Source organism: Canis lupus, chromosome 9, assembly GCF_011100685.1.
Source record: "Canis lupus familiaris isolate Mischka breed German Shepherd chromosome 9, alternate assembly UU_Cfam_GSD_1.0, whole genome shotgun sequence".
In the NCBI taxonomy this organism is placed as follows: domain Eukaryota; kingdom Metazoa; phylum Chordata; class Mammalia; order Carnivora; family Canidae; genus Canis; species Canis lupus.
The window spans coordinates 22419638-22443287 of NC_049230.1; the positions used below are offsets into that span (position 1 = coordinate 22419638).

The 23650-nt window shown below is 56.1% G+C and overlaps 1 protein-coding gene across 1 annotated transcript; it reads right to left on the reverse strand.

Moving 5' to 3' along the window:
- Positions 1 to 179: 179 nt before the first annotated feature.
- Positions 180 to 23650, reverse strand: THRA (thyroid hormone receptor alpha). The gene is given in 9 exon segments (NM_001286862.1): positions 180 to 3590; positions 4217 to 4475; positions 5075 to 5221; positions 6239 to 6444; positions 7081 to 7228; positions 9366 to 9466; positions 10070 to 10137; positions 12541 to 12894; positions 23413 to 23650. Coding segments are annotated over 8 exon segments (1233 nt in total). The 5' UTR covers positions 12594 to 12894; positions 23413 to 23650; the 3' UTR covers positions 180 to 3339.

The window sequence follows — 23650 nt, forward strand, 5'->3', positions numbered from 1 at the left end:
TAGAAATACTGCCAAGGCTGGGGCACACCTCTCCATCTGGTCAGTTTGTGGGGTGGGTACTCTGCCAGCAGATGGGAGGATACAGGGAAACAGCACACAAGTCTAAGGGGGGTGCCCAAGGGGGTTATTTTCATCATATATTTATTACATAAATATATAGTAAAATAGACGAGCAACAATTACCATAAAAATATCTTTCTTTAAAATCCTGACCCAAAACACAACGGGGTGAAAAATCGCACGTAACAGACATACTGATTGTCAATGTGGGGCAGGAGTAGGAGCCCCCCAAGTCACCCCTACCGGTTCCCCCTCCCTGGGGAAGGGGACCTACCTCCTTCCCTGTTTCTGGCCACACACCCCCTCCCCCCACCCCAGCACCAGCTTCTCATACATTCAGTAGCGCCTCCAGGGAAGTGTCTCCTCCCCCCACCCAGGAGTTCCTGGGGCAGGAATTTCTGTGCCCCTATGGACAGTGTCTGTGTCACACGCCCTGCCCTCTCCCAGCCCTGTAGACCCGCCACCAGGGGAAGGGGTAGGGGCTCCTCCACCCCCACCCTCCCCAAGGCTGAGCAGGGAGGAGGCTGGATGAGGTATGTGTGTTCTGAGTGATGGGGGGGGATACTGAGATGGAGAGGCGGGTGGTGGGCACGGGGGAGTGGTCATGGCTCTGGCACCCCCTTGTCCTGGCCTGGCCCATTCCCAGCAGTCCCTCCTCCCACCAATACTGCACCTGCTGCCCGGCCCCGCCTGCCCTAGTGCCCCGGGCCAATACTGGGGGAGGCATGCTAAGCACCCACATCAAGGCCATCCCCCTCATTAGCACCAATGGCCCCCAGGAGAGGGCCCTGTCCCCCACTTCCAAAGCAGGGACTGGGACAGCTGCCTCTCTAGAGCAGGTGCGTGGCGCTCCTGAGTCCCCTGGCTCCTGCCCCACCCACATGTACTTGCTCACACATTCACGCAGAGAAACGCACACATACACCCCACATCACCTAGAGTGAGGGGGGAGGGGTCAGAGGTGGGGGAAGGAGTAAGGGATCACAGCTCTTATGATTGGGGAGGGGCAGGGGAGGGTTCCCAAGTGCCTGTAAGAGGCCAAGCCCCTTCAAGGCCTTTTCTCCACCATATCCATGGCTGAGAATGGGGATGCAGGGGTGGAGGTTGGGATGGAAGGATGGGGAGACAGCAGACAGGTCAGGAATTCCACTGGGCCCCCAGGGGTGGTGTCCCCCCAGAGGAGGGTACAAGAGGGCTTACCCATAGGACTGGAGTAATACAGGAATCAGTACCCCAGGAGAGAGAGAGGATAGAGACAAAGACAGCAGGGGCAGCCCACTAGCCCGAGGGGGGAGGCGGGGGGGGCAGGGCAGGCACATGCACAGGTGACAGCAGATGCTCTTCCAGGCCCTCCACCCCTGTGAGAACACCTGGACAGTGGGGGAAGGGCATGCCCTAATGGGCAGCATAGCATTGCCTTCCCGTGTGTATGTGTGTGTGCGTGTGTGTGTGCGCGTGCGTGTGTGTGTGTGTGTGTGTGTGTGTGTAGGGGGCTGTGGCAGGCTGAGGGTCAGGGTGGGGTGGCAGGTTCCCCACTGCTTAAGACATTTTGCCCCAATAGTGCAAAGCGCAGGAAGCCCTGGCACCCCTCCCCCTGCCCCTGCCCCATTCCCCATGGCTTCCGGGGGCATCTGTGTCCACCCATCCATCCCTGCCGACGTGCAGCCCTGAGCCCGGGGCCCTCTGGTCTGCTCTGTCCCTCCCCATCCTCCTCCCCACACCCACGGGAGGGCTACCTCCTCCCTCCCTCTCTTCCCTGTGGAGTGGGCAGTGGGCGAGAGCCAAAACGAAGAGGAGGGCAGCTCACCCAAGTGCAGACCAACAGAGCACTCCTCACCACGAGGGTGGGAGGTGGCTCAAGCCAAAGTCCCTGAATTAGAGAAAAGAAGAGGGGAAAGGGGTCCCAGGGGCAGAGGGGCGGCTGGCCTAAAGAGCTTCAAAGGAAAAAGGAGGAGCACCAACCGCCCCCTCTCCTAGGGCCCCAGCTAAGTGCCATTTGTCTAGGCAACCCCATTCTGGTGCCTGCCTGCCCAGAGTCTAGGTTAGTGCATTGAGTGGGAGTGGGGAAGGAAAAGGGCAGAGGTTAGAGAGAGCCCAGAAGACAGACGGGGACAGGGTCCTAAGGGGGTAGGCTCTGGGAGAAGCTCACGCATACCGCCCCACTACCCCCCCGCCCCCCAGTGCAGCAGCATCTGGATTGTATCCAATACTGCAGGTGTGAGGAGGGCAGGAGTTTGAGCCACAGTTTTCCCTGTGTGGGTGCCAAGGTGTGGAAGGAGTGGGGGTGGGGGTGGGGAGAGGCCCCTGGGGCTGGGCACTTGAAAGGGGAGCTGTGTGGGCAGCAGGGCAGGCTGGTGAGGGGCCAGCTGGCATCCAGCGTGAGAGGTAGATGGAACTCAGCGGGCACGAGTGGCAGAGAGCAGAGGGAGCACTGGGTAGAGGGTGGGGTAGGAGTGGAGGGCGGGGGTGCCGAAGGGGCACAGAGGGGCAAGGCGAGGAGGGATGGCCAGGACCCTGTTGTGGTAACTCACAGCTCTGATCGGCAGCCCTACCCTTGGGGACCTGGTATGGGGGGGCAGTTCTCTCTGATTTGGGGGGAGGAGGGGCAGCTCTCAAAGTGCTTAGGGGTGGTAGGGGGCCAGCCTCGGTTAATAACTTAATATCATCTCTCTCTCTCTCTCATCAGTCGCTCACTCTCTCTTTTTTCTTTTTCTCTCTGTCTAGTTTTTCTTCATTTATCTTCTCCCCTTGCCTGGTTTCCAAAGTGCAGTTAGAATGACTAATTTTTAACCTCCAGGGGGAGGAGCCAAGCCAAGCCTTTCTTTGCACCCAGGCATCTGGGGAAGCGGAGAGGCCCTTAGCCTGGAGGGGGGGAACCTCAGTCAAGGGACTGGGCCAGGGGGCTCTCTCTTGTGTGTGTGTAGGGGCTGAGTCGAGGGCATCCCCCCCACACCCCACATTCCTCTATCCCCTACGGTCAAGATGGCTTGTCCCCTCTTGGTTGTCCCTCCCTCCCCCTACCTTTTTAGAGGACAGGGTCCTGGGAAGTGCAGGACACGGCCCCCCAACCTCCCACACTGTCCTTTTCATAGCAAGTTCATGTGTTTGCCCTGTCCCAGGGCTGGAGGTTCTGAGGAGGGATGGGCAGTGCGGGGAGGGGGGTGTGTGGGAGAGGAAGGAGAGAGGAGGGGTGGGGGGCCTCCCGCAGCCCCCCAGCTCTGCCCTTTCTCTCCACGCTCCTCCCCACCAGCTCCGCACACCCTCTGGCCGCCTGAGGCTTTAGACTTCCTGATCCTCAAAGACCTCGAGGAAGAGTGGGGGGAACAGTTCGGTGGGGCACTCGACTTTCATGTGGAGGAAGCGGCTGGCGTGGCAGGCCCCGATCATGCGGAGGTCAGTCACCTTCATCAGCAGCTTGGGCCAGAAGTGCGGAATGTTGTGTTTGCGGTGGTTGACGTAGTGCTCAAACGCCAGCAGGTATGCCTCCTGACTCTTCTCGATCTTGTCCACACACAGCAGGCCCGAGCGATCTGTGGGGAAGGAGGGACGTGCAGGGGGAGGGGGGGGTTGAGCCAGCGAAGGGAGACTGAGGCAGAGGAGCCAGGGTGGGGGAGGGGTGAGAAACCCGCTGTAGTACATGCACTGGAGCTGGAGCCAGAGGCCCAGCTGAGGAGGAGGCTGGGGTGCTGGGGGCTTGAAGAGGTAAGGAATAAAGACCACAGAGGGGCTGAGAGGTGGGAAGGGAGGGGAAACCTGGAGACAGGGCTGGTGGGAGGAAGTGCAGAGGGGAGGAGGCACAGGGAGAGGGGACTGGGCACTGAGGAGGGATGAGGGATAGAAGGTGGCTGGGGGTGGGGAACAAAGGCGAATCCAGGCAACAGAACGGATGGGGGGGGGGGCGGCAGAGAGAAAGAACGGGGTAAACATGGGACGAGGAGCAGAGGAGGCATGGGCAGGCAACAGATGGGCCTGGACATCAGAACCCAGGGGGTATTGGTGACAGAGCAGAGCACAGGGGACAGAGAATGGGCTCAGTGACAAAGGGAAGCAGAGAAAAACTATAGGGGTCAGGGAAGAAGAGTGTGATGTGCCCAGGGCCCACCCAACCTCTGGGCCCCTGGAAGCTTCTGAGCCCTCCCAGCTGGTAGGCAGGTACCTGTTGACATTAGCAGCACAGCCTGCAGCAGAGCCACTTCTGTATCATCCAGGTTAAAGGCAGAAAGTGACTTGCCCAGTTCAAAGATGGCGTCAGAGACCACGCCCAGGCCGCCATTCTTGAGCTGCTCCCGCTTGACGGCCATCTCCCCGCTCAGCGTCAGGGTGTCGCTCTCTGGGTCATAGCGGACAGCCGCCCGCAGGGACATGATCTCCATGCAGCACCCCTTCAGGAGGATGATCTGGTCTTCGCAAGGCAGCTGCAGAGTGGCAGGGCCACAGGAACACTCAGCATGCCCCTCCTGTCTCCTGTGGGTGCCCTTTGGGAGCCAGGAGGTCACCACTGGCCTCAGCCAGTAAGGTGTACTCCAAGCGGCTAACCTTGCTCTGGGGCCATGGGCATGGCCTAAGCCATTAAACCTCACAATTACGCCTATGTGAGTTACCTCCCATCATTAGCTCCATCCCACTGCCAAGGAGGAAAATGAGGTCCGTGGGTAGGTAACATGGCCAAGATCCCACAGCTAGGAGGGCAGTCTGTGCCCAGAGGTGGTGCTCACGCTGCTATAGCCAGGATGGCTATGTAGATGTGGGGGGAGAGGGGTAGGGAAGGGTTGGCGAGGCTGGGGACTTGGAGCCTTTGGTTCCTTAGGCATGGGCTGTGTGTGTGTGTGTGTGTGTGTGTGTGTGTGTGTTATAGGCACTGGGTATGTGTGTGTGTTAGCTGTGTGCTGACCTACAGGAATCGCTCCCTGTCCAGAGAACCTCAGATGAGCATGTGCTGACACCAAGTGACCTAGGGAGCAGCCCCAGGTTTTCTTCCAGTGTGGCACCATGCCTCTTCCCATCAGCTACTCACCTCGGAGAACATGGGCAGTTTTTTGGCAAAGTCCACCACACGGGTGATGGCCGGGGTGATGATCTTGGTAAACTCGCTGAAGGCCTCTAGGTCCACCTTGTCTCCATCCGGCATGGAGACGATGGGTGACTGGCCGATGTCATCCGGCTAAAGAAGAAGAAGGGGTCAGCTGGGGCTGCAGACCCCTTTCAACCTCTCACTGAGGCTGCCTGCCCACCAGGGGGAGCTCCAAGGCAGGTTGGGGAAGAGGGGCCACCAGTATGTGGGGAAGGCCCCATCCAGGACCTAAGGCTTCTCCTTCACCTTGGGGCAGGAAACAGAGCAGAGCCAGAGCTCCAAGTCGGCTAATAATAACAATGATCATAACAGTAGTAGAAATAATAACATAATAATAGAAGCTATGTTTACTGAATATTTAATACAGGAGACACTAGGCTATGTTTTATATATCTCATTTAACCTTATGAGGAGGATGTTCTACTTGCCACCATTTCACAGATGAGAAAACTGAGGCATAGTGTAGCTAAGTAATAAGCCCAAGTAATAAGCCAAGTAATAAGCACATGACTAGTAAGTGGCAGAACCAGGATTAAAACTCAGGCAGTCTGACTCCTGACCATTATACACACATATGCTTGGTCTTGCAGCCTGTGCTCTGAACAGTGTACTGTTCCACCCACTGGCACACTCCACCGGGAACCAGACACCAGTTTTCTGCCTTTACTCACCATATACAACCAACTGTCCATCTCTTCCCTAACTGACCATTCACTGAGCACTCTGTTTTGCCAGGGCCTAACGCAATGCCTGGCACCCATCAGGGGCCCCGAAATGCTGTTACATAACTGAGTCTTCACCCTCTCTTCTCAGTCACTGTGGGCAGGGAAAAGAGCAGCAGCTACCCATGCTCTCTGGAAATTCAAGGAGGAAGGCCAGGTCCTGTCCTCATGGAGCCCCCCAGTCTGATGAAATAGGCCATGCTCAGACAGCAGCAACATATACTCAGGTGTATGAGTCAGGATTGCCAAATTGTAGAGAGCATCAGCTTTGGGTCAGATTAAACTAAGAAGGCTTCCTGAAGGAGGCAAGACTCTGAACTCACTCTCCCTCCTGGTCACCTGGCTGCAGCTCTTGGGGGGGGGGCGGGGAGGCCTCTCTCCTTACCAGGAATTTCCGCCTCTGCTTCCAGTGGCTACCCTGGGCATTCGTGCTGCGATGGGCCTCTGTGGCAACATGGATCAGGTCCCACTCTTCGGGAGTGGGCTCTGGTCGCTGCTGCAGTGATCGGATCATTTCCTCCTTCCGTCGTCTCTCCCGGTTCTGCTCAATCAGCTTGCGCTTGGCCACCCGCTTTGAGTCATCTAGAACCACTATCAACAGCAGAGAGACACGATGCCCTTTGCATGGCACTCTCCACAACCTGTTCAGAAACTACTCCTCCCAATGTACAGGTTGGGAAACTGAGGGCCAGAAAGGTTAAGTGACTTCCCAAATCACCTAGCAGTTGGGTGGCGCAGTCTGGGATCATGAGAATCAGTGCGACCACATCAATGCTAATTTGAGCTGATCCAGGTGACTCGCATATCCTGGTCTAAAGGGTTCCAATAAGTGGTTACTAGAAGACCCTGCTATTTGATCTCTAGCCGATGCGATGCAAGATGCCCTCTCTCACCCAGAAGTGGGGTACCTTCTCTTATAGTCAAGAACCCTGTGCTAGGGTGGGATGCTCAGGACTCCTTTCTACCTGACAACTCTCTCTAAAGCCCTGGAGTGCTGAAAGGCAGGTAGGCACTGGGGCCCACATGTAGGGCTCAAAGAGAGATCCTGTTTCCTTTTCCTCAGGGCAGCAGGGACCAAGATCCCGAACATTCATTCCACTATCAGCCTGAGGTGGACTGTCACTCTGCCTTGAGTGTCCTGAGGATTCCCTGGCAGGAAGCAGTCATACCTGAAATCACCCCCACCCGCAGCCATCTGGCTCAACTCTGCCCCCTGCAACCCCTTACAGTCCATGGCCATGCCCACGGCGATGCACTTCTTGAAGCGACAGAGCTGGCACTGGTTGCGGGTGATCTTGTCGATGACACAGCAGCTGTCATATTTGCAGGAGTAGGTGGGATGGAGGTTCTTCTGGATTGTGCGGCGAAAGAAGCCCTGGGGTGGAGGGAGATGAAGCATGGAGTGATCGTGATTTCCCCTTCCCTAACCAACCATGCAGTCCACTGGGGTGTGGGGGGATTAGTGAGGGAGCCTGGCATCCTCCTGACACCAGCAAGCCCAAGATCACTTGGCTGGGTCAAAGGACCATAGAAACATGTGCCCTCAGCTCCTAGGCTGCTGAGGGGCAGGGGCAAGTGGGTAGTGGTGGTGGCAGGGGTAGGGATGAGGACCACAGTACAGAGACATGAGCCTGGGATGGTGTCAGGTGCTATGACGCCTGAAGGAAGAGCAGCTTTGGAAGTCCAACTGATATCTCATTTTCCATCTTGCTAACCAACTCTGAAAATAAAACTGACCTCCCCAAACCGTTCCTATACATGGTGCCTGCTGCTCATGCAGGTGGAATTCTTGAAATGGGGCAGGGGGTAAAAAAAAAAAAAAATCAAGAAAATGCACTGTGTATGTGGACCCTACCAGCTTTAAAAGAAAATGTTTAATTCTATATATAGGGTTTCATCTTTGCTTTAAAGGAAAAACCTGGGCAGCTCGGGTGGTTCAGTGGTTTAGTGCCGCCTTCAGCCCAGGGTGTGATCCTGGACACCTGGGATCAAGTCCCATGTCGGGCGTCCTGCATGGAGCCTGCTTCTCCCTCTGCCTGTGTCTCTGCCTCTCTCTCTCTCTCTCTCTCTCTCTCTCTCTGTGTGTGTCTTTCATGAATAAATAAAATTTAAAAAAAATAAAGGAAAAACCTCAAGAATCAAGATGGCAGTAATAATACCAAGAATTAACATGTGCTGAATGCTATGAGGCACTTAAAAGCATTTTTTTGTTTATTTTTTAAAGCATTTGTGGGGTTTTTTGTTTTGTTTTGCTTTGTTTTTTGGTGCATCATCATATTTGATGCTGTGTCAACCCCATGAGGTAGGAACCCATTTTGAGACTAGGAATCTGAAGTTTGGAGAGAGTAAGCAATCTGCCCAAAGTAATACTGGCTAGATGGGCAGGAGAGCCAGAACTGGACCTGACGTATGGGACACAAGGTCCGAGTTCACAGATTCTGCAGTGCATTGAAATCATCTAATGCACTTATGAAAAAATACCAATTCCTGGGTCTCACTCTAGACTTACATCAGACTCTCTTGGGGTAGGGCCAAGGCATTTCTGTCTTTCTGGGATGCTCCTCTAGGACTTTGCTGTCCTTGAGGGTGAGGATCCTTGCTCTATGTTACGCTATTTGTATTGCTTCCATGAACAATGCTACAGGATGCTAAACCCCGGGTGCTCTTGGCTTGGTTGATACTAAGAAAGAGAGAAACTGGAAGCCTTAACATATTTTTAAATACTTTTGTTTCTTGGAAGGTCTTACATTTTCACGAGGTGATGATCCTGGAAAACCCTAGCAGGTTAAAATGAGCAAAGTGAGATCTAATTAAGGCTCCCCAAGTCTATGACCTTGTCCCGTCTGCCCAGGGACACTCTGTCATCTTCTCCCACTCTGGGCCCCACCATGCCCCGACCCCCAACACTGGTTCTCAACCTTCTAGATGCAGGGGAAGCAACCAGGGAACCAGTTTCAAGGCAGAGTCCACGAGGCTTCACCACAAAGAGGTCTGACTGAGTGGGGCTGGAATGGGACCTGGGGCTCTGCACTGAACCCATGAACCACATTTTGAAAAATGATGTTTGTTTCTAGTGTACCTCTCTTGGGTAGGCCATGAGCAGCCCAAGGGCAGGGCACATATTACATCCCTCATAGCTGATACACCAAATGGATGGACAATAGCTGGGATTTTTATTGAGCACTTCTTATGTGCTTGGCACTGTTATTAAATACTCTCCATGACTTAGCTCATTTAATTCTCCCAACAGCTCTCTGAAGTAGTAGGTAGGACGGTTATGCTCATTTTATAGATGAAGAAATTGAGGCCCAGAGAAATTAGGCATCTTACATATGAGTGGCAGAGCAGAGATTGTGCATGAACAAATGAATGAGAGAGAGCAATGGTGGAGCAACAGGTGGGCTTTAGGTGACATGTTCATAGGGCTGGCCTTGCCAGGTGCTGAGGGCCTTAAGGTGGGTGAGATGGGGGCTCAGGTGGCAGGGGAGGGGCAGGAGCTGGCTGGTCCATACCTTGCAGCCCTCACAAGTGATGCAGCGGTAGTGATAACCGGTTGCCTTGTCCCCACACACGACACACTGCTCGTCTTTGTCCAGGTAACTAGGGATATACCCTGGGAGGGAGGAAGGGAGGCAGGCAGGCAGGCATGGCTTGGGCCCCCAGCAGAGAGGCTCCTACACTTTCTTCTTCCCCCAACTTTTTCCTTCCTGGCCCATCCCCTAGCCCAGCCTCCTTGAAGGGTTTTGTGTCCAGGTAGAATCCTGGAGACACGTCAGAGGTCATCTTGTCCATCCCCTTCCCTAAGAATATGGAGAATCCCAGTTCTTCCGACTGCCCAGTTGGGGATTTTCTCTTGCTGCATCTGAGGGGCAGGGAGGGGGAATGCAGGAGAAGCACATGTCAGCAGCTAATCTCTGGAAAATATAGTCCCTTGGCTCCTTAGCCCAGACTCTGATTCCAGGGTGCAGGGGGGTAGGGCTCAGGCAAGGGGGTTGCCGGAGAAGGGAAGAGGCCCTTCTTGACCTAATCCATCCTCAAAGGCCGGGGCATGCCCTCTTCACCCCTCTAACCTTCAGACAAGTCGGTCCCAAGCCCTCTAGGAAGCTCTCCCCAAGGGACACAGGAGCTGCTGGTCCATGCTCAGGCCCCGAAAGAGCCCTGGCCTGGTTTAGTGGGGTTGTGGGTGGGGAGGAAAGGCACACACAGCCTGGCTCACCTGACATGCTGGTTTTCAGGGAACATTGGCCGTTCTTTCTTTTTCGCTTTCCATCTGGTGACCTGGCACTGGATGGGGGCAAAGTGGGCAGAATCACAGAGCAGTCTCTTTGGGCAGCCCCCTTCTCATCCACTAGGTTTATATAATCCCCCAGGCCCCACTCCCTCCATCTTGTGTCCTCATTCTACTTCCACCCCTAGGTCAGGTGACAAAACTGAGGAGGGTCCAGCTATCTAGAAGCTTTGAGGAGAGACATAAAGGGCTTGGCTGGGACGCAGGCACGTTCTAGGGCCCAAACACACATTACATGCACATGCATACACATGCACACACGCGCATTATAGATCCTTGAACACCCATAATCCACAAGATATCCATACGTTTTAGCCTTCAATACATGACACCTATGCAGAAAGAATCTTCAGGACACGCTTAAAGCTATATAACCTTTAGAGCACCCAGATATACGTAACATAAGACCAGCACATCTGAATGACTAAGCCTTCAGTATAAACCTAAGCATAGTAAATAAGCAACAAAATCTATATATCTATGAAATTTTCTGGGCATTCTCAAATGCATTATATGACCTCTAGGATATGCCCGTCTGTTACACAACCCTCTGGAGAGACACTTAATAATACCATCTCCCTCCCCCCAGTGAACATGTTGCTTGATTTCCAGGTCATGCACACATGGTGAATAACCATAGTATTGAAAACATATAGTGCCTAGCAACTAGAACCTAGAACCTGGAATATGAGAATAAGAAGAGACTTCCAGAGTCACCCTGTTCATGGCCTCCATTTAACAGAGCAACAAACCAAAGCCCCACTGTGGCCTGGTGACACTGGGCACTGGAGTCAGAGCCAGGACAAGGACTCTGGACCCCTCCATGCAAGGTATCAGCAACCCTCAGCCACTGCACATATATGTCACTGGCCTCTGCCCATATGTGTTACATAACATCAGCACACACAGGTTATATAAGCCTCTACATGCATGCTCGGATTGTATAACCTCCCACACCCACCCTGCATGTGGCATACTGCAGGGCTCCTCCCCCCAGAGCCTGATGCGGCTCCCAACACACTGACACAGTGACCTTGGCCAGGGTCACAGTCACAGACAAGTCTGTGTTCTAGGCCCCCAGGGGATTACCCCTGTCTGATTTCTACAACCACTGGAGACTCAGATCTCCCTCCTGCCTCCAGTAGGAGTAGGTGTGGGAGAACTCCAGGCCTTCCAGCCCCTAGTTGAGCTGGCGGTTTTCAGCAATTATGGCTCACAGCCTCTGGGTGCAGTCCCAGGGACAGCCACAAGGTGGCGCACGGACATGGGGGGAGGGGAGGAAGATGGGGGAAGGAGGGTAGTGCTGGGGACCAGGAACCTGCATTCTTACTTTTCTCTGAATTAGGAGCAGACTCTCCCAGACTCACATAAGTCTGAGCAGGGAGGTACAGAGGCTGCAAGTGAGAGGTATGCAGTGACAGGCCAGATCTTTTTTTCAGAGGCCCTCTGGGGTGAGGCTTTGGGAGGGATACCTGAGGTGTCCTATACAACTGCCAGCTTCATCCACTTCCTCCATCCCTCCAGGGACCTAGACTTGGGCCCCAAGGCTTTGCCTGGCCAAGCCTCTGGCCTCTTGGCTCAAGATCTGGTCTCCAAGGCAACGGCCACACTCCTCCCCAGAGCACCCTCACCCCCAACCTCTCCCTGGCCATAGGCACAGGCTGTACCCAGCTCTTGGGGCATCATGCCAACTGGGACAGAGCTCTGTGCTACTTAGGGCTGATGGGAGAAGTGGAGACCCTCTGGGCTCTTCAAGGGCAATGCAGATAATAGGTAACCCATCCCTAGTTGTGTGTACAGGGCTGATTCCTCCTCCACGTGTTGAGTAAAACCTTCAGAGCTGGCATTCACTTCCACTTCCTGGGAGGAGCCGCACAGCACTGCTCGCTCCTGCCCATGAACAAGGAAGAGCTTGTGGGGCTCCCAATAGGTTCCAAATATAAGCATGGGCCGTGACCAACAGTCACTGGTGCATGTGCCCTGAAATGTCATGTCCCATGCACCATGGGTTCTGGACCACACAGTAGTCTGGTAGGAAGAATAGGAAAACGGCAAGGCTGTATGCATTCCACGTGCTCAGGTGAGAGCTGCCGAGGGACACTGGGAGGGCATGTGAGATTTCCTAGCACTGTCAAGAGAAGAACCACATGCCTGCTGCTGTAATCGCTCTGCATCACCTCCCCCCTCCAAAATGGACATCTCTCAATCCAGGTGCCTAATTCCCTGCCACATGTGGCCATGACCTCACCTCCTGGGCAAAGGTAGGCAGCAGATATGCTGGTCTCATGCCCATCCCTCCAAAGGTGCTTAAAAAGCCCAAGCTCAGTTCTCGTTTGCCCAGCCAGGTGAACATGCCTGTTGCCTAGGAATTGGCATGACCTGGCTGCCAGACCCATTACCTGTTCTCCTCTGGGTCTGACCCACACTCCACCTTGCTTGGCTTCTGTTCCATTCACTTCAATTCCATCCAGGATGCCCTCCAGCACGCCAAGAGACTGGGGTGGGCACAATGGCCCCCCCGGCACACCCACAGGCCACCCACCCCCTGCCACCCAGGCCCTAGGGCACAGCACCCATGGTGCCTGCCTCAGCACTTGGCCTTTCACACCATGCCCTGTGCCCCAAGGGGGGGCGGGCGGTGAGAGGGGCCAGGGAGTGGCAGGTGGTAGGGCTGAGGGCAAGGTGGGTGTGGGTCCGAGGAGGGGTCTTGGACTGGGGGAGTAGCTTTAGAGTCTTGTTCTGTCCAGAAGTCCCTGCAAAGAGAGGAGAGAAGCAGGGATAAGGCAGGGCCATGGTAGGAGTAGGTAGATAGGATTCCTTTGGTGGCAACATTTTGGGCTCTCGGGGGCTCATAAAAAGATGGTGGGGGGCATGGAGGGCAAGCACAGGGAGGGGATCTGGACAATCTGTTAGATCAACAGGTGCAGCAGGCAAGACTGGAGATACCCGTTCTAAGCCCCAGACCTGGGAAGGTATGGAGGAAAAGAATGAGGTGATCATGTACCATGTCTCAATCCTTTTTTTTTTTATTTTAAGATTTTATTTATTTATCATGAGAGACAGAGAGAGAGAGAGAGAGAGAGGCAGAGACACAGGCAGAGGAAGAAGCAGGCTCCAGGCACCGGGAGCCCAATGCGGGACTCGATCGCAGGATCCCGGGACCACGACCTGAGCCAAAGGCTCAGCCACTGAGCAACCCAGGTGCCCTCCCATGTCTCAATCCTGATGTTCAATCAAGCACCTGGCCCTTGACAAAGCACCCATTAATCGTTAGCTATTGCTACCACCCCTCTCGTCGAGTTTTTGTAAGACTTATCAGTATTACAGGGCAAGAGGAGACCCAAAATGAGCAGTTTTCAGCCCAGGTGCGGGGGGGTACTCAAGAAGGAAGCGTGGGGTGTGGGGGCAACATCCAGCGATCATGAACCCCCACCTGAGTGCCTTTATGGAGAGAGATGTTGAAAATAATGGGGAGCTGACATCCCCCCCTGCTGCTGACCAAATTATGACTCCCCAGTCCCAGTCCCCCAAGGACTCCAGAACTTCCTGTCCAAGGTCCCAAATCACACTTCCCAGCCTGAGGATCAGACTTCCCAGTTGGCTTAAGTGTGCTGCCACCCACCAGGACAGCAAGGGAAAGGGGAAAGGAAACCAACATGTGCCACCTGAATACATAATATATGCCCCCTCCGGGGTGGGCATCAGAACTCTACAGATGAATTTGCAGGCTGGATCATTCATTCCCATGCATGTAGCTAGGAAGCAGGTGACTCCGGGATTAGAACCTCACAGCCTGTCTCAACGCTAGTGTTGGTCCACTAGCTGGGGTCCAGGGCAGTGCCAGCCCAGGGCCCACTGTTCTGTCCACACCGCCCCTCTGACCACAGGTGACAGACCTGAGGCATACTGCAGCCTGTGCACACACAGGCAGGTGTGGGCATGTGAGTGGGGGACAAAGGGTACAGTTCCCCACACACAGCCTCCATCACGTGGCTGCAGTTGCAGACACCTCACTCCTGGGCCCCCCGCCCCACCCCCAGGAACTGATAAGGAGCCAGGGTGGGAGGGGAGACAGAGATAAGTCAGGTCACTGGGCAGGGCAGGGCAACAGGACAGGGCCTCTGCACCCCACCGAGCCCCCAGCTGGAAGAACATGGCAGGAGCACAGAAGGGTGGCTCATGGTGCCTCTGCTACCCCCACAGACCAGGACTGGGCACTGGGGGCTGGACAGGAGACTGAGGGGGGGGGCAATGAGCGGGGAGTCTTAGCCCAGGGAGCCGTCAAGAAAGTAGGTCAAGTTTTTCTTGGCTTGTGAAGAAATTCCTGTTATAAATTTATAATGGCGTAGCCAGCCCTAAGGGGTAGAGGTAGGGGGAGGAGAAGGAGTGGGTGGGGATGCCCAGGGACTGGGCACTGGGGCCTGCTACTTGAGAGGTAGGGGGCCAGGGAAGTCGTAGGGGTGCGACTGCACAAGTGAGGGCTATTTTGCGTCACCTCTGTTTCCACTTCTATCTGCGCCCCAGCGAGGCTTCCTTTGGTCGTCTGTCTGCATTTGAATGTGTGTGTGTGTGTGTGTGTGTGTGTGTATGTGTCTGTCTGTCTCTCTCTCTCTCTGGGTCTGGGTGTCTCCCTGTCTCCCCCCTGAGGCTGTGCCTCGGTGCTTGGCACACCCTGGCTGCGGTGCTGCCCTCGCCTGTCTCCTGCCCACCTGGCACGCTGCCACCACTTGTTTACAGAAGCTGGAAAAATCCACTCGCCAGCCGGAGGCCCAAGCGCCCCCAGGGATGGGAGGAGGCAAGCACAGGAGTGGGCATGCTGAGAGAAGGGCAGCCCCCAGGAGCAGGCCCTGGGGGCAGGCCCAGAGGACCAGGGTATATGGGAATGGGTATTAGCAGCTGGGGGCCAGGCCAGGCGGGCAACACTAGCAGCAGCCACAGGGCCCGGACAGCTCCTACCTGGGGCCATAGCTCCAAAGGACCCCCTCCTCCTGCTCCCTGCCACTGCCAGTTGCTACAGGGCACACCTGGGGTAGTGCCAACCTAAGCCACCATGTTTATTTTCCCTTCCTCCTCCCCAGCCCAGCCTTCACTCCAAATGTGTCTGGGCACTGCCAAGGGCTTGCACGTGCCTGCTGGGGGGAGGGTCAAGCTCTCTCTCTGCCCCACCTCTGTGCTGAGCTGAATGGTGCTCTGGTGCCCTGGCCATGCTGACCCTTGTCAAGGGGCAGAGGAGCAAGGTGCTGCCCTCATGCTCAGGGCACCCTCACGTGGCACCCAGCAAGAGCCTGGAGAACCCCGGGGGACCCCTGGGCTCTAGGGACATACCTGGACCTCTGAGACATCATAAGAGCAAACAGAGGGTCCAGCATGCAGGGAGGTGGATAGCATGTGAGCCTGGGTTAGTTGTGGGAATGAAAAGCTCAGCCGGGAAGAGGGGGTGAGGTAGGGATGTCCACCCTGCAGGGCAGCCTCTATTCCCTCTTCCTGGAGTCTAGCTTAATTCCCCAAGCTCCTTCCTGGCACTCGGCCTGCAGAGGTGGAGGCTCAGCCTGAGGAAGGGGAGGTGGAGCTGTGGGGTTCTGAGACTAGACTGGACTGCCGGATGGCAAGACCCACCTGTCAGGTGGGCTGGCCACCCACTCCCTCTTTGTCGGATAAGAGCTGTTGGGTGGCAGTATGGGCAAGGTGCCCGCGGAGGGGGAAGCATTTCATTAAGCTTAAGTGCTTTTGCAACGGGGTGTGGAGGGGGACAGAGACAAGAGGCCAATGCAGCATCCATGGGCACCATGCCAGGTTCCCACTGCTGGGCTGCCCCACTCTGTAGTCCTGTGGGCCCAAGGGGCCTCTCTGGCCCCAAATTCTACACACACGACTCCTCTGAGTGTCTGCTCTTGGCTTTGGCCCCATCTGTGTGGGGCCCTCGGACTTTGTCCTTAATGCTCTAGAGAAAGCCCAGCCCTCCTCCTTGCCAACCATGAAGGAAGAGACACACATGTATAGAGGGGGCTGAGAAAAGTGGAGAGAGAGGAGGAGGAGAGGGGCAAAAGGGATGATGGAGGAAGAGGGGGAGAAAGATGAGGAGAGGCAAGAACAAAGAGATGGGCAGGGGTGGGGGGGTCGAGCTGGGATGACAATGAAGTAGAGGGAAAGGCAGCAATGAGATGGGGGATGGGGGACAGAAGGGGTGAGGTAGGGAGGAGAGACAAATGAAGGAGAGGGGAGACAAAGAGAGAAAGGTAACAAAGAAAGATGGGTGGGGGGTGCTTCATGCCCCGCCTAAGTCCCACCCCACAGAGGCTGGGGGAGGGGGGAAGTAGAAATGGTTTCCACGGTGACAGCTGGTTCTTGGTGGCCTGGCATGTGGGTTATTAATAGTGCTGTGGGTAGGTTCACGCCTCCCTTTCCCCTTCCCCTTTGCCTGATGCTAGGGTGGGGGGCAGTACTCCCCCCCCATAGCCTGGCATCAATACCCTGACTCCACACTATGGGTGCCAAGAAGGGTGATGCTAAGGGGCCCAGGTGGCCACTGTAGCCCAAATATACACAGGGGCATGCACAGGCAAACACAGGCATCTGTGTGCACACAACCGCTGTGCCAACGTGGGCTCCCACGGGCAGCCACAAACACCAATAGCCCCAGGGAAGTCTGGTGAGAGTGAAGGCTACAGCACAACACAGGCCCCCGTGTGGAAGGGTAGGTAGGCACCTCTTAGGGTTAGGACCCTCTTTCTACTTTCCCAGGTCACCCTATTTTATTCTCAGGTATGGACTGAGTAGGACTGCCCCACCCAACTCACTGTTAGACTTGTGCCAGGAAAGAGAAGAGAGTGAAGGCGGGAAGAAAGGTACTATTTGGCAGGAATGAGATGGCAGAGGAATACACAGACCAGCTTGGCAAGCAGGAGGGAAGAGAAGAGGGAGGCAGCACTCCTTGGTGGGCTCTCACTGGCCCCCTGAGATGGGATTCTGGAACTTAAGAGCAGTGACCCTTAAGCCTGCTCTCCTAGCTCACCAAGGGGCCCTGGAGGCTAGAGAATGAGAGATGGGGGTAGGGGATATGACATGGGGGGCGAATGGTTACTTAAACAAAAGATCCTCTCCCCCCAAAGAATATAACAGGAAACTCCCCCCTGCAGATCAGAGACAGAAAGACATAAACAGCAGCCTTGACTTGGGCCAGATGCCCAGTATTAACATCAAAGACTGGAAAGATTGTGTGCATCCTACCCCCCCACCGCCATAACCTTAACCACCTGCTGCTCTCCTCTCCCCCTTCCCACCCCAGGCCAGCTCCAGTCAGGTATCAAGGTGGGTGCCCAAGGTCTAGAGGTCAACTCCATTCCCCACGCCCACAGCCACGCTCCAGAGCTTAGCCTCTTCCCTGCCAACCCACAGAACTTCTTGCCTCTGTCCCAGTTCCCCTCCGGAACGGGAAGGGAAGCAGGAGATCCAAGTAGCCAAGAAGGCAGTTAGGAGCACCCCCAAGCTGGGCATGGCATATTCTCCCCCCTCCCCGCCCCCCCCCACCCTCAGCAGCCAGCCGGGGAGGGTAATCGGAGCTGGGAGCTAGGGCAGCTGAATGCTAGAGGCATGAATGTCACGGGGCCAAGGCACTCGCTGCAGATGGCACCATGGGCACAGAGCTTGGGGTCCTCCCTTCCCCACTCTCTTCTTCCCAGGAGGCCATAGAGTTGTCTGCAAGCCCTGGGGAGCATCGCCCAGGAGGGAAGGGAACCGTGGAGGCGCAAAGACAGGCAGGGATGTTCTCCCAGGCACCCCAGGGACGCGGGACTTAGCCCCCACCCAGGCAGAACTGGCAGAGGCAGAGAGAGGGGGCGGGGAGAGGGAGGGAGAGTGAAAAAGGGAGAGAGGGAGGGAGGGAGAGGGAGGGAGGGAGAGAGGGAGGGGGGAGAGAGAAAGAGACGGCGCGAGCGCTAGAGAAGGGGGAGAAGGGGAGGGAGGGAAGGGGAGAGAGAGATTGAAAATTGTGTGTGTGTGAGTACGTGTGCGCGCGCGAAAGAGACAGCAGGAGAGAGCGAGAGAGCGCGCGAGCAAGTGAATGCAGCTGAGTCTCCGGCACACACACAGACACGTGCAGACACACACACTCACCCCGCATGCGCAGAGCCCGGCGCCCGGTTCCAGCAGATATTCAGAGCCCTCCCCAGCCCACACATGCATAAAACACGCACACATGGATGCGCGCACCACACACCCACTCACTGATGTGTACAAAAACGCCGATAGCCACCAATAGCCGATAGCCTCGGGTCCGCGTTCCCCTTCCCCCGCCCACGCGCCTGGGTAAAAGAGAAAATGAAACAGCTTAGGCTCTGGAAGCCAAGAACTCATCTCTTCCTTACAAGAGGAAGACCGGAGGAAGGAGGGGAGGTGGGCTGGGGCTGCTCCTTGCCACTGCTGGGGGTGAGGCTGTGCCTCTGGCCCTAACTTCTAACCTGAGTCCCCTGTCCCCAGACTGAGGGCTCACCCTCAGAGCAGGGACGAAACCATAGTATTTCCTGGGCACCAGTGAGTTCCACCTTGCTTTCCTTGTCTTCCGGGGGAACTTCTGTCCCCTCCCTCTGGACCACTTCATACAAAGGCATGCTAGAAGGAGGCCCCCTTTGTTACCTCAACCTTGGCCTACCAGGGAGGAGGGCAGGCAACCCACTATGCCCGAAAACCGAAAACCATATGCCTCCACCGCCACCACCATCACCACCACACACTGGCCCCAGATGCCTCTGTGAGAGATTGGGAACGATCTCTGGTTCCAGGGGGCAGGTGGATCCCCACCCTGGAGCATGCAGCCCCCAGAAGAACAGGAGAACCCATGGGCATTGCTTATCAAGCCAGGACGTGACAGGGTTTGACCACAGGTGTCAGGCCACATTATGTTATTTATCCTCGCTTGGAGTGAGGGGGCATCATTGTCTCCAGATGAGGAAAACTCAGGCCAAAGTCAGCAACTGGTGAATGGCAAAAACCCAGCCTCCAACTCCCAGCCAGTGCTCTTTCCACTATAAGCATGCTTGCCTCCCTCCCCAAGAGGCACAAGTCCCCTTTGCAACCGTGAGAACTGGAGTTGAGATTAACTTCCCAACCTTGAAGCTCCCCAGTGACCCACCACAGGGCATCCCTGTACGGTCTTTGCTTGCACCTGCAAGAGGAAGTGCTGAAGAAAAGGGATTTTGGGGAGAGAGGAATCTCATCACCAGACTCACCACAGTAGAGAGGCAACTCAGGACAGACCCTGGCCCTCAAGGTGCCACACCCACCCGCTGGTCTTTACTCAGTGCCACCACCCTTCACACAAATGCCCCCTTGGTGCAGGGATGGGGACTCTGGTATCTATCAGCTGGTGCTAGATCCTGGGTGACTAACTAATGGTTAAGTAGCTGGACGCTGGGTCTCCAGCAGAGAGGTAGGGTGTTGTACTCTACATGCCAGAGGTAGAGGGGCTCCAGCTTGCAAAAACTTATAGGGGAGAGAGATGTGATATGAAGGCGGAGGAGGCTGGAGATTAGGAACCCACTATCCTCCCCAACCCCCACCCCATTCCTATGAAGTCTGGAGATCCAATTCTCTACCCAGCTTCCCCAAGAAATCCAGGGGATCCCAGACCCACAGGCTTCCTCATTATAACAGCTAACACATACAATGCTTTTATGCACCAGGCACTTTTACAAGCATTTTATATATTCTAACTCCTCTCATCCTCAAAAAGCTGAATGAGATAGGTATTACCATTCTCAATGTACAGATAAGGCAAGGGAGAGGTTAAATTGATTGCCCAAGGTTATACAACCAGCAAGTGGCAGAGCTGGGCCTGCCAACCCAGGCACTCCAGCTCCCAAAAAAGAAGAAGAAAAAAATCCCTTCTCTTAAGCATTTTATTATCTGCTAAAGGAACAATACCTTGTTCTTTGATCCAGCTGTCTCCCCTGTGACTGAGCCTCAACTTCCCCTTCTGTAGTGGCCAATGGATTATCTAATGTAGAACCACTACCAATGCCATCTCATCCAAATAGGTCATGGCTAGAGGGGAGCATGGCTAGAAATGCTTGGTGCCCCCTGGGTTCTGGGCTCCCTGCTCCATTACCTCCTGCCCCAATTCCCACTCTGGGCTGGAGCCTACACTCATGAGACAGGGCCTCACTCAGCCCCCCACATAATCTGGGCAGCTGTACCCTCAGGACCAGGCTCTGAGGCTGGGCAAAGGGCACAGCTGTTGGGCATCTCTGAGGTGGATCTCAGCTGCCAGGGGTGTGGAGAAAGGCCATTGTGAGTACTGCCACTGACCCTGCTCAGTTGAGCCCTGCCAACTCCCGCCACTGCCCATGGGGGTGACTGTTTCCAGTGGGTCAATGTGGTGGGGAGCCTCCTCACTGGCTCTCTTAGGAGCTAGCTGGCTGTAGGCCGCATACCAGGGGCTTCCACTCCACTGGTGTGCCCTGGCTGAGCATGCCAGCCTAAGAGGTCAGTGTGTGCTGTCACTGACCCCTGTCCCCCCCTTCTCAGACCCTAAAACTTGCTGCTGCAGCTGCAGTGCTGAGGAAGCGCAGGATGTCCTGAGCAGCCAGCTGAGCCCCCCACACCCCCCCACCCGAAACCTCTTGGTGACCCCAGAGGCAGGGCAGGCGGGGCGAGGGGCGGGGTTTGAGGATTAACAACTGGAAAAGTATGAGGCTCATCACTGCCAGTTCCCAGCTCTGAGAAAGGAGGCTGTGGCAGAGACAAGAACATGGGTAGACAGGGGGCAGCGACCGGGTGAGAGAGAGTTCCAGACTGTCAGAGAAACAAGGAGAGGGGAAAATCAGACACAGCAAGACAGGGCAAAGAAAGACAGCGCGTTAGAGAGAAATTCCAAGTCAAAAATACACATCGCTCACCCAGACACTCACCAGCATACGGCCTCCTAAGGAAGGCTTCCAAGTTTAGACAGGAGGGCAGAGGTGGGAAGAGGGGCCAGACTCATGGTGGGAGGCAGGAACTCCGCTGGGGGCAAGTCAATGGCCCCAGGAAAGGCTCAGGGAAAGGCTCAGATAAACGACCCTGGCAGAAGCCGCTAGATCCCACATTTGCTTTTAAGGTGGCGATAGGGACCGCTCCCTAGGAGCTGGCTCTCCCCAACTCCACCCCCTCCCCCCCAGCAGCTAGGATAATCTCAGCTGCTGGAAGCCACTGGACATTGCTTCAGCCCCATGACTCGGCCCTCTGGAACCCCCCTGACCCTGCTCTCATTGCTCTTGTTTCTCTGTCCCTCAAAAAAAAAAAAAAAAAAGGCTGAGAATGGAGGAAGACAGGAGGAAGCTCAAGAGAAAAAAAAATCTACAACTGTGTGTGCATCTAGGGGTGCGCCTGACTGCATGGCTACAGTGTACAGTGTGCACGTCTGGGGGTTGTCTGGACACAGCTGTGGGCGTGGACCTGTGACTGCATAGACCTGAGCCTTGTGAATGCCTACTGCACCTGAGTCCCTGAGACTGTGTGCAAATGAGCACACCTGTGTCTGGAGTTCCCAGTCAATCAATTAACAAGTATTTACAGAGCACTTCCTGTGCTAGGCTCTGGGTGGGATCCAGAGCTCCTGGAGTGATTCTCTGAGGTCTTAAGGAGCTCACCACCTAAGCAGTGGGGGGATGACAAGTGATAGAGACTGATAATATTATCGTGAATGCATGTGTTGCACCATTATGCAGGAGGACTCTTTTCACAGAGATGAATTTGATTTTCCTTGGAGTAGAGGTTTTGTTGTATCCAGAACCTTAGAGATCCACAGTAAGAGTCCAGGAAAATACTTGTTGCTAAGTTGTATACACATGTGTTGATGTGTAACTGTGTTTGCTTTTTACTGAGTGACAGGCACTGTCAAGGCAGGCAATGATGCCTGTGTGACTGGGCTCATGCTAGCACGTGTGTGCCTGTGAGTGACAGGGTCTTTTGTAATGTGCGGCTGTGTGCAATTGCTCTGTGTTCATGCATGCATTCGATAGTGACTTTTTCTGTGTGGGTGACAGCAACTCCTCCTTGCCCCTGTGTGTGACAGCATCTCCGTGTGACCCTGTGCGTGGGTATGTGCATAGGTTGGTCTCCCCACTCTTGGTCTCCCGTGGGTGTGTCCCACCCCTGTGAGCTCTCCCCAGCAGCGGCAGCCTGCCTCTTCCCTTGTCCCCATGTGGGTGTGTCCAACAGCTCCTGTCCTTGAGTCTGCCTGGGTGTCCCTGGGTGTGCATGCATGTGGCTGTCTGTGTGGGCATATCTCTGTGCCTGCATGTCACATTTGCTTCCCCTCCCTCATGGAGGACAACAGCCCCCTTCATCCCTTCCCCTTCCCGGGGCCAGAGCCAGCATTGAGGGGCAGGCTCCTATCCCACTGGCTTTCCTTCTGCGACCTCCACCCCTGTAAACGGTGGCTCTCTCCTTTGGCCCTATCATCCCTGTCCCCCGCCCCAGGCCTTTCTTTCACACCGGACAAGGGAGGGCCCCAGGCACAGAAGGGGCACCAGAGACACGTTGCAAGGGGAGGGAAACAGGGGGGGCAGACTACACAGGTCCCTTCCTCCCTCTCTTCCCCAACCATACTAGCTTGCAACTCTCCTGATCATCTAGGGACCCTCAAATACACTCCCCCCTACATACACACTCCCTCCCCTCCAAGCAGCGTTTTTGCAATTAGGAGTGTTGCAACCAGAGAGCCATGCTCAATTGGGGAGGCGGGTGGAATGGGGGGGGAGGCTTCCCTCTCCCGGGGCCTGTGCAAGCCCACCCCCACCCCACTCAAACAGCCATCCGCAGCTGCAGGCGCCTTTGCAAAGGCCACTCAGCCTCGGCCACGGCCTCGGCCTCTGCCTGGGAGGCTACGGGTGGGGGCTGGCGCGGGGGGGGGGGGCAGGCCTCCGGCGCACCGTAAACAAACCGCGGCGGGCGGGGGAGCTCCGGCGGCCGGCAGCGGGGCCGGGCCCGGGAGTGCGCAGCAGACGGGCCGGACAGAGGCCGGGCGGGCCCTCGAGGGGGAGGCCTGGACGCCATCTCTGCCGGCGAACCCCGGGGCCCACCGACCTCCCAGCAACACCTCCCTTCCCCAGGGTGTAAGTTGCGAGCTCCCGGACTGTGACAGGGTGACCGGGACGCCGGGGAGAGCCGAGGCTGGCAGCAGGTACCCCCGGCGCCCCCAGCCCGCCGGGGAGCTGGCCCCAGAGCCCCACGGCTTTGCATAATCAATTGCGAGGCATTTGCATATTAATGCCCCCTCGCTCCCTCCCTCTTACCTCGGCGTGGCGCGCTGGACAGGGCTGGGCAGCGACGCAGGGTCTCAGCGCCCCGTGCCGGGGGCGTCCATGGGGGGCCGGTGGGGCCCGGGCCGCCCGCCTCCAGCGCCCGGGTGTGAGTGCGAGTGAGCGCGGGGGGGGGCGGGGGGCGAGTGTGGCGGCCCCGCGGCTCCTCCGGCAGAGGCGGCGGCCGCTCTTGGCTCCTCCCTCCCCCGCCCCGCTCCGGCTGGGGCTCGGG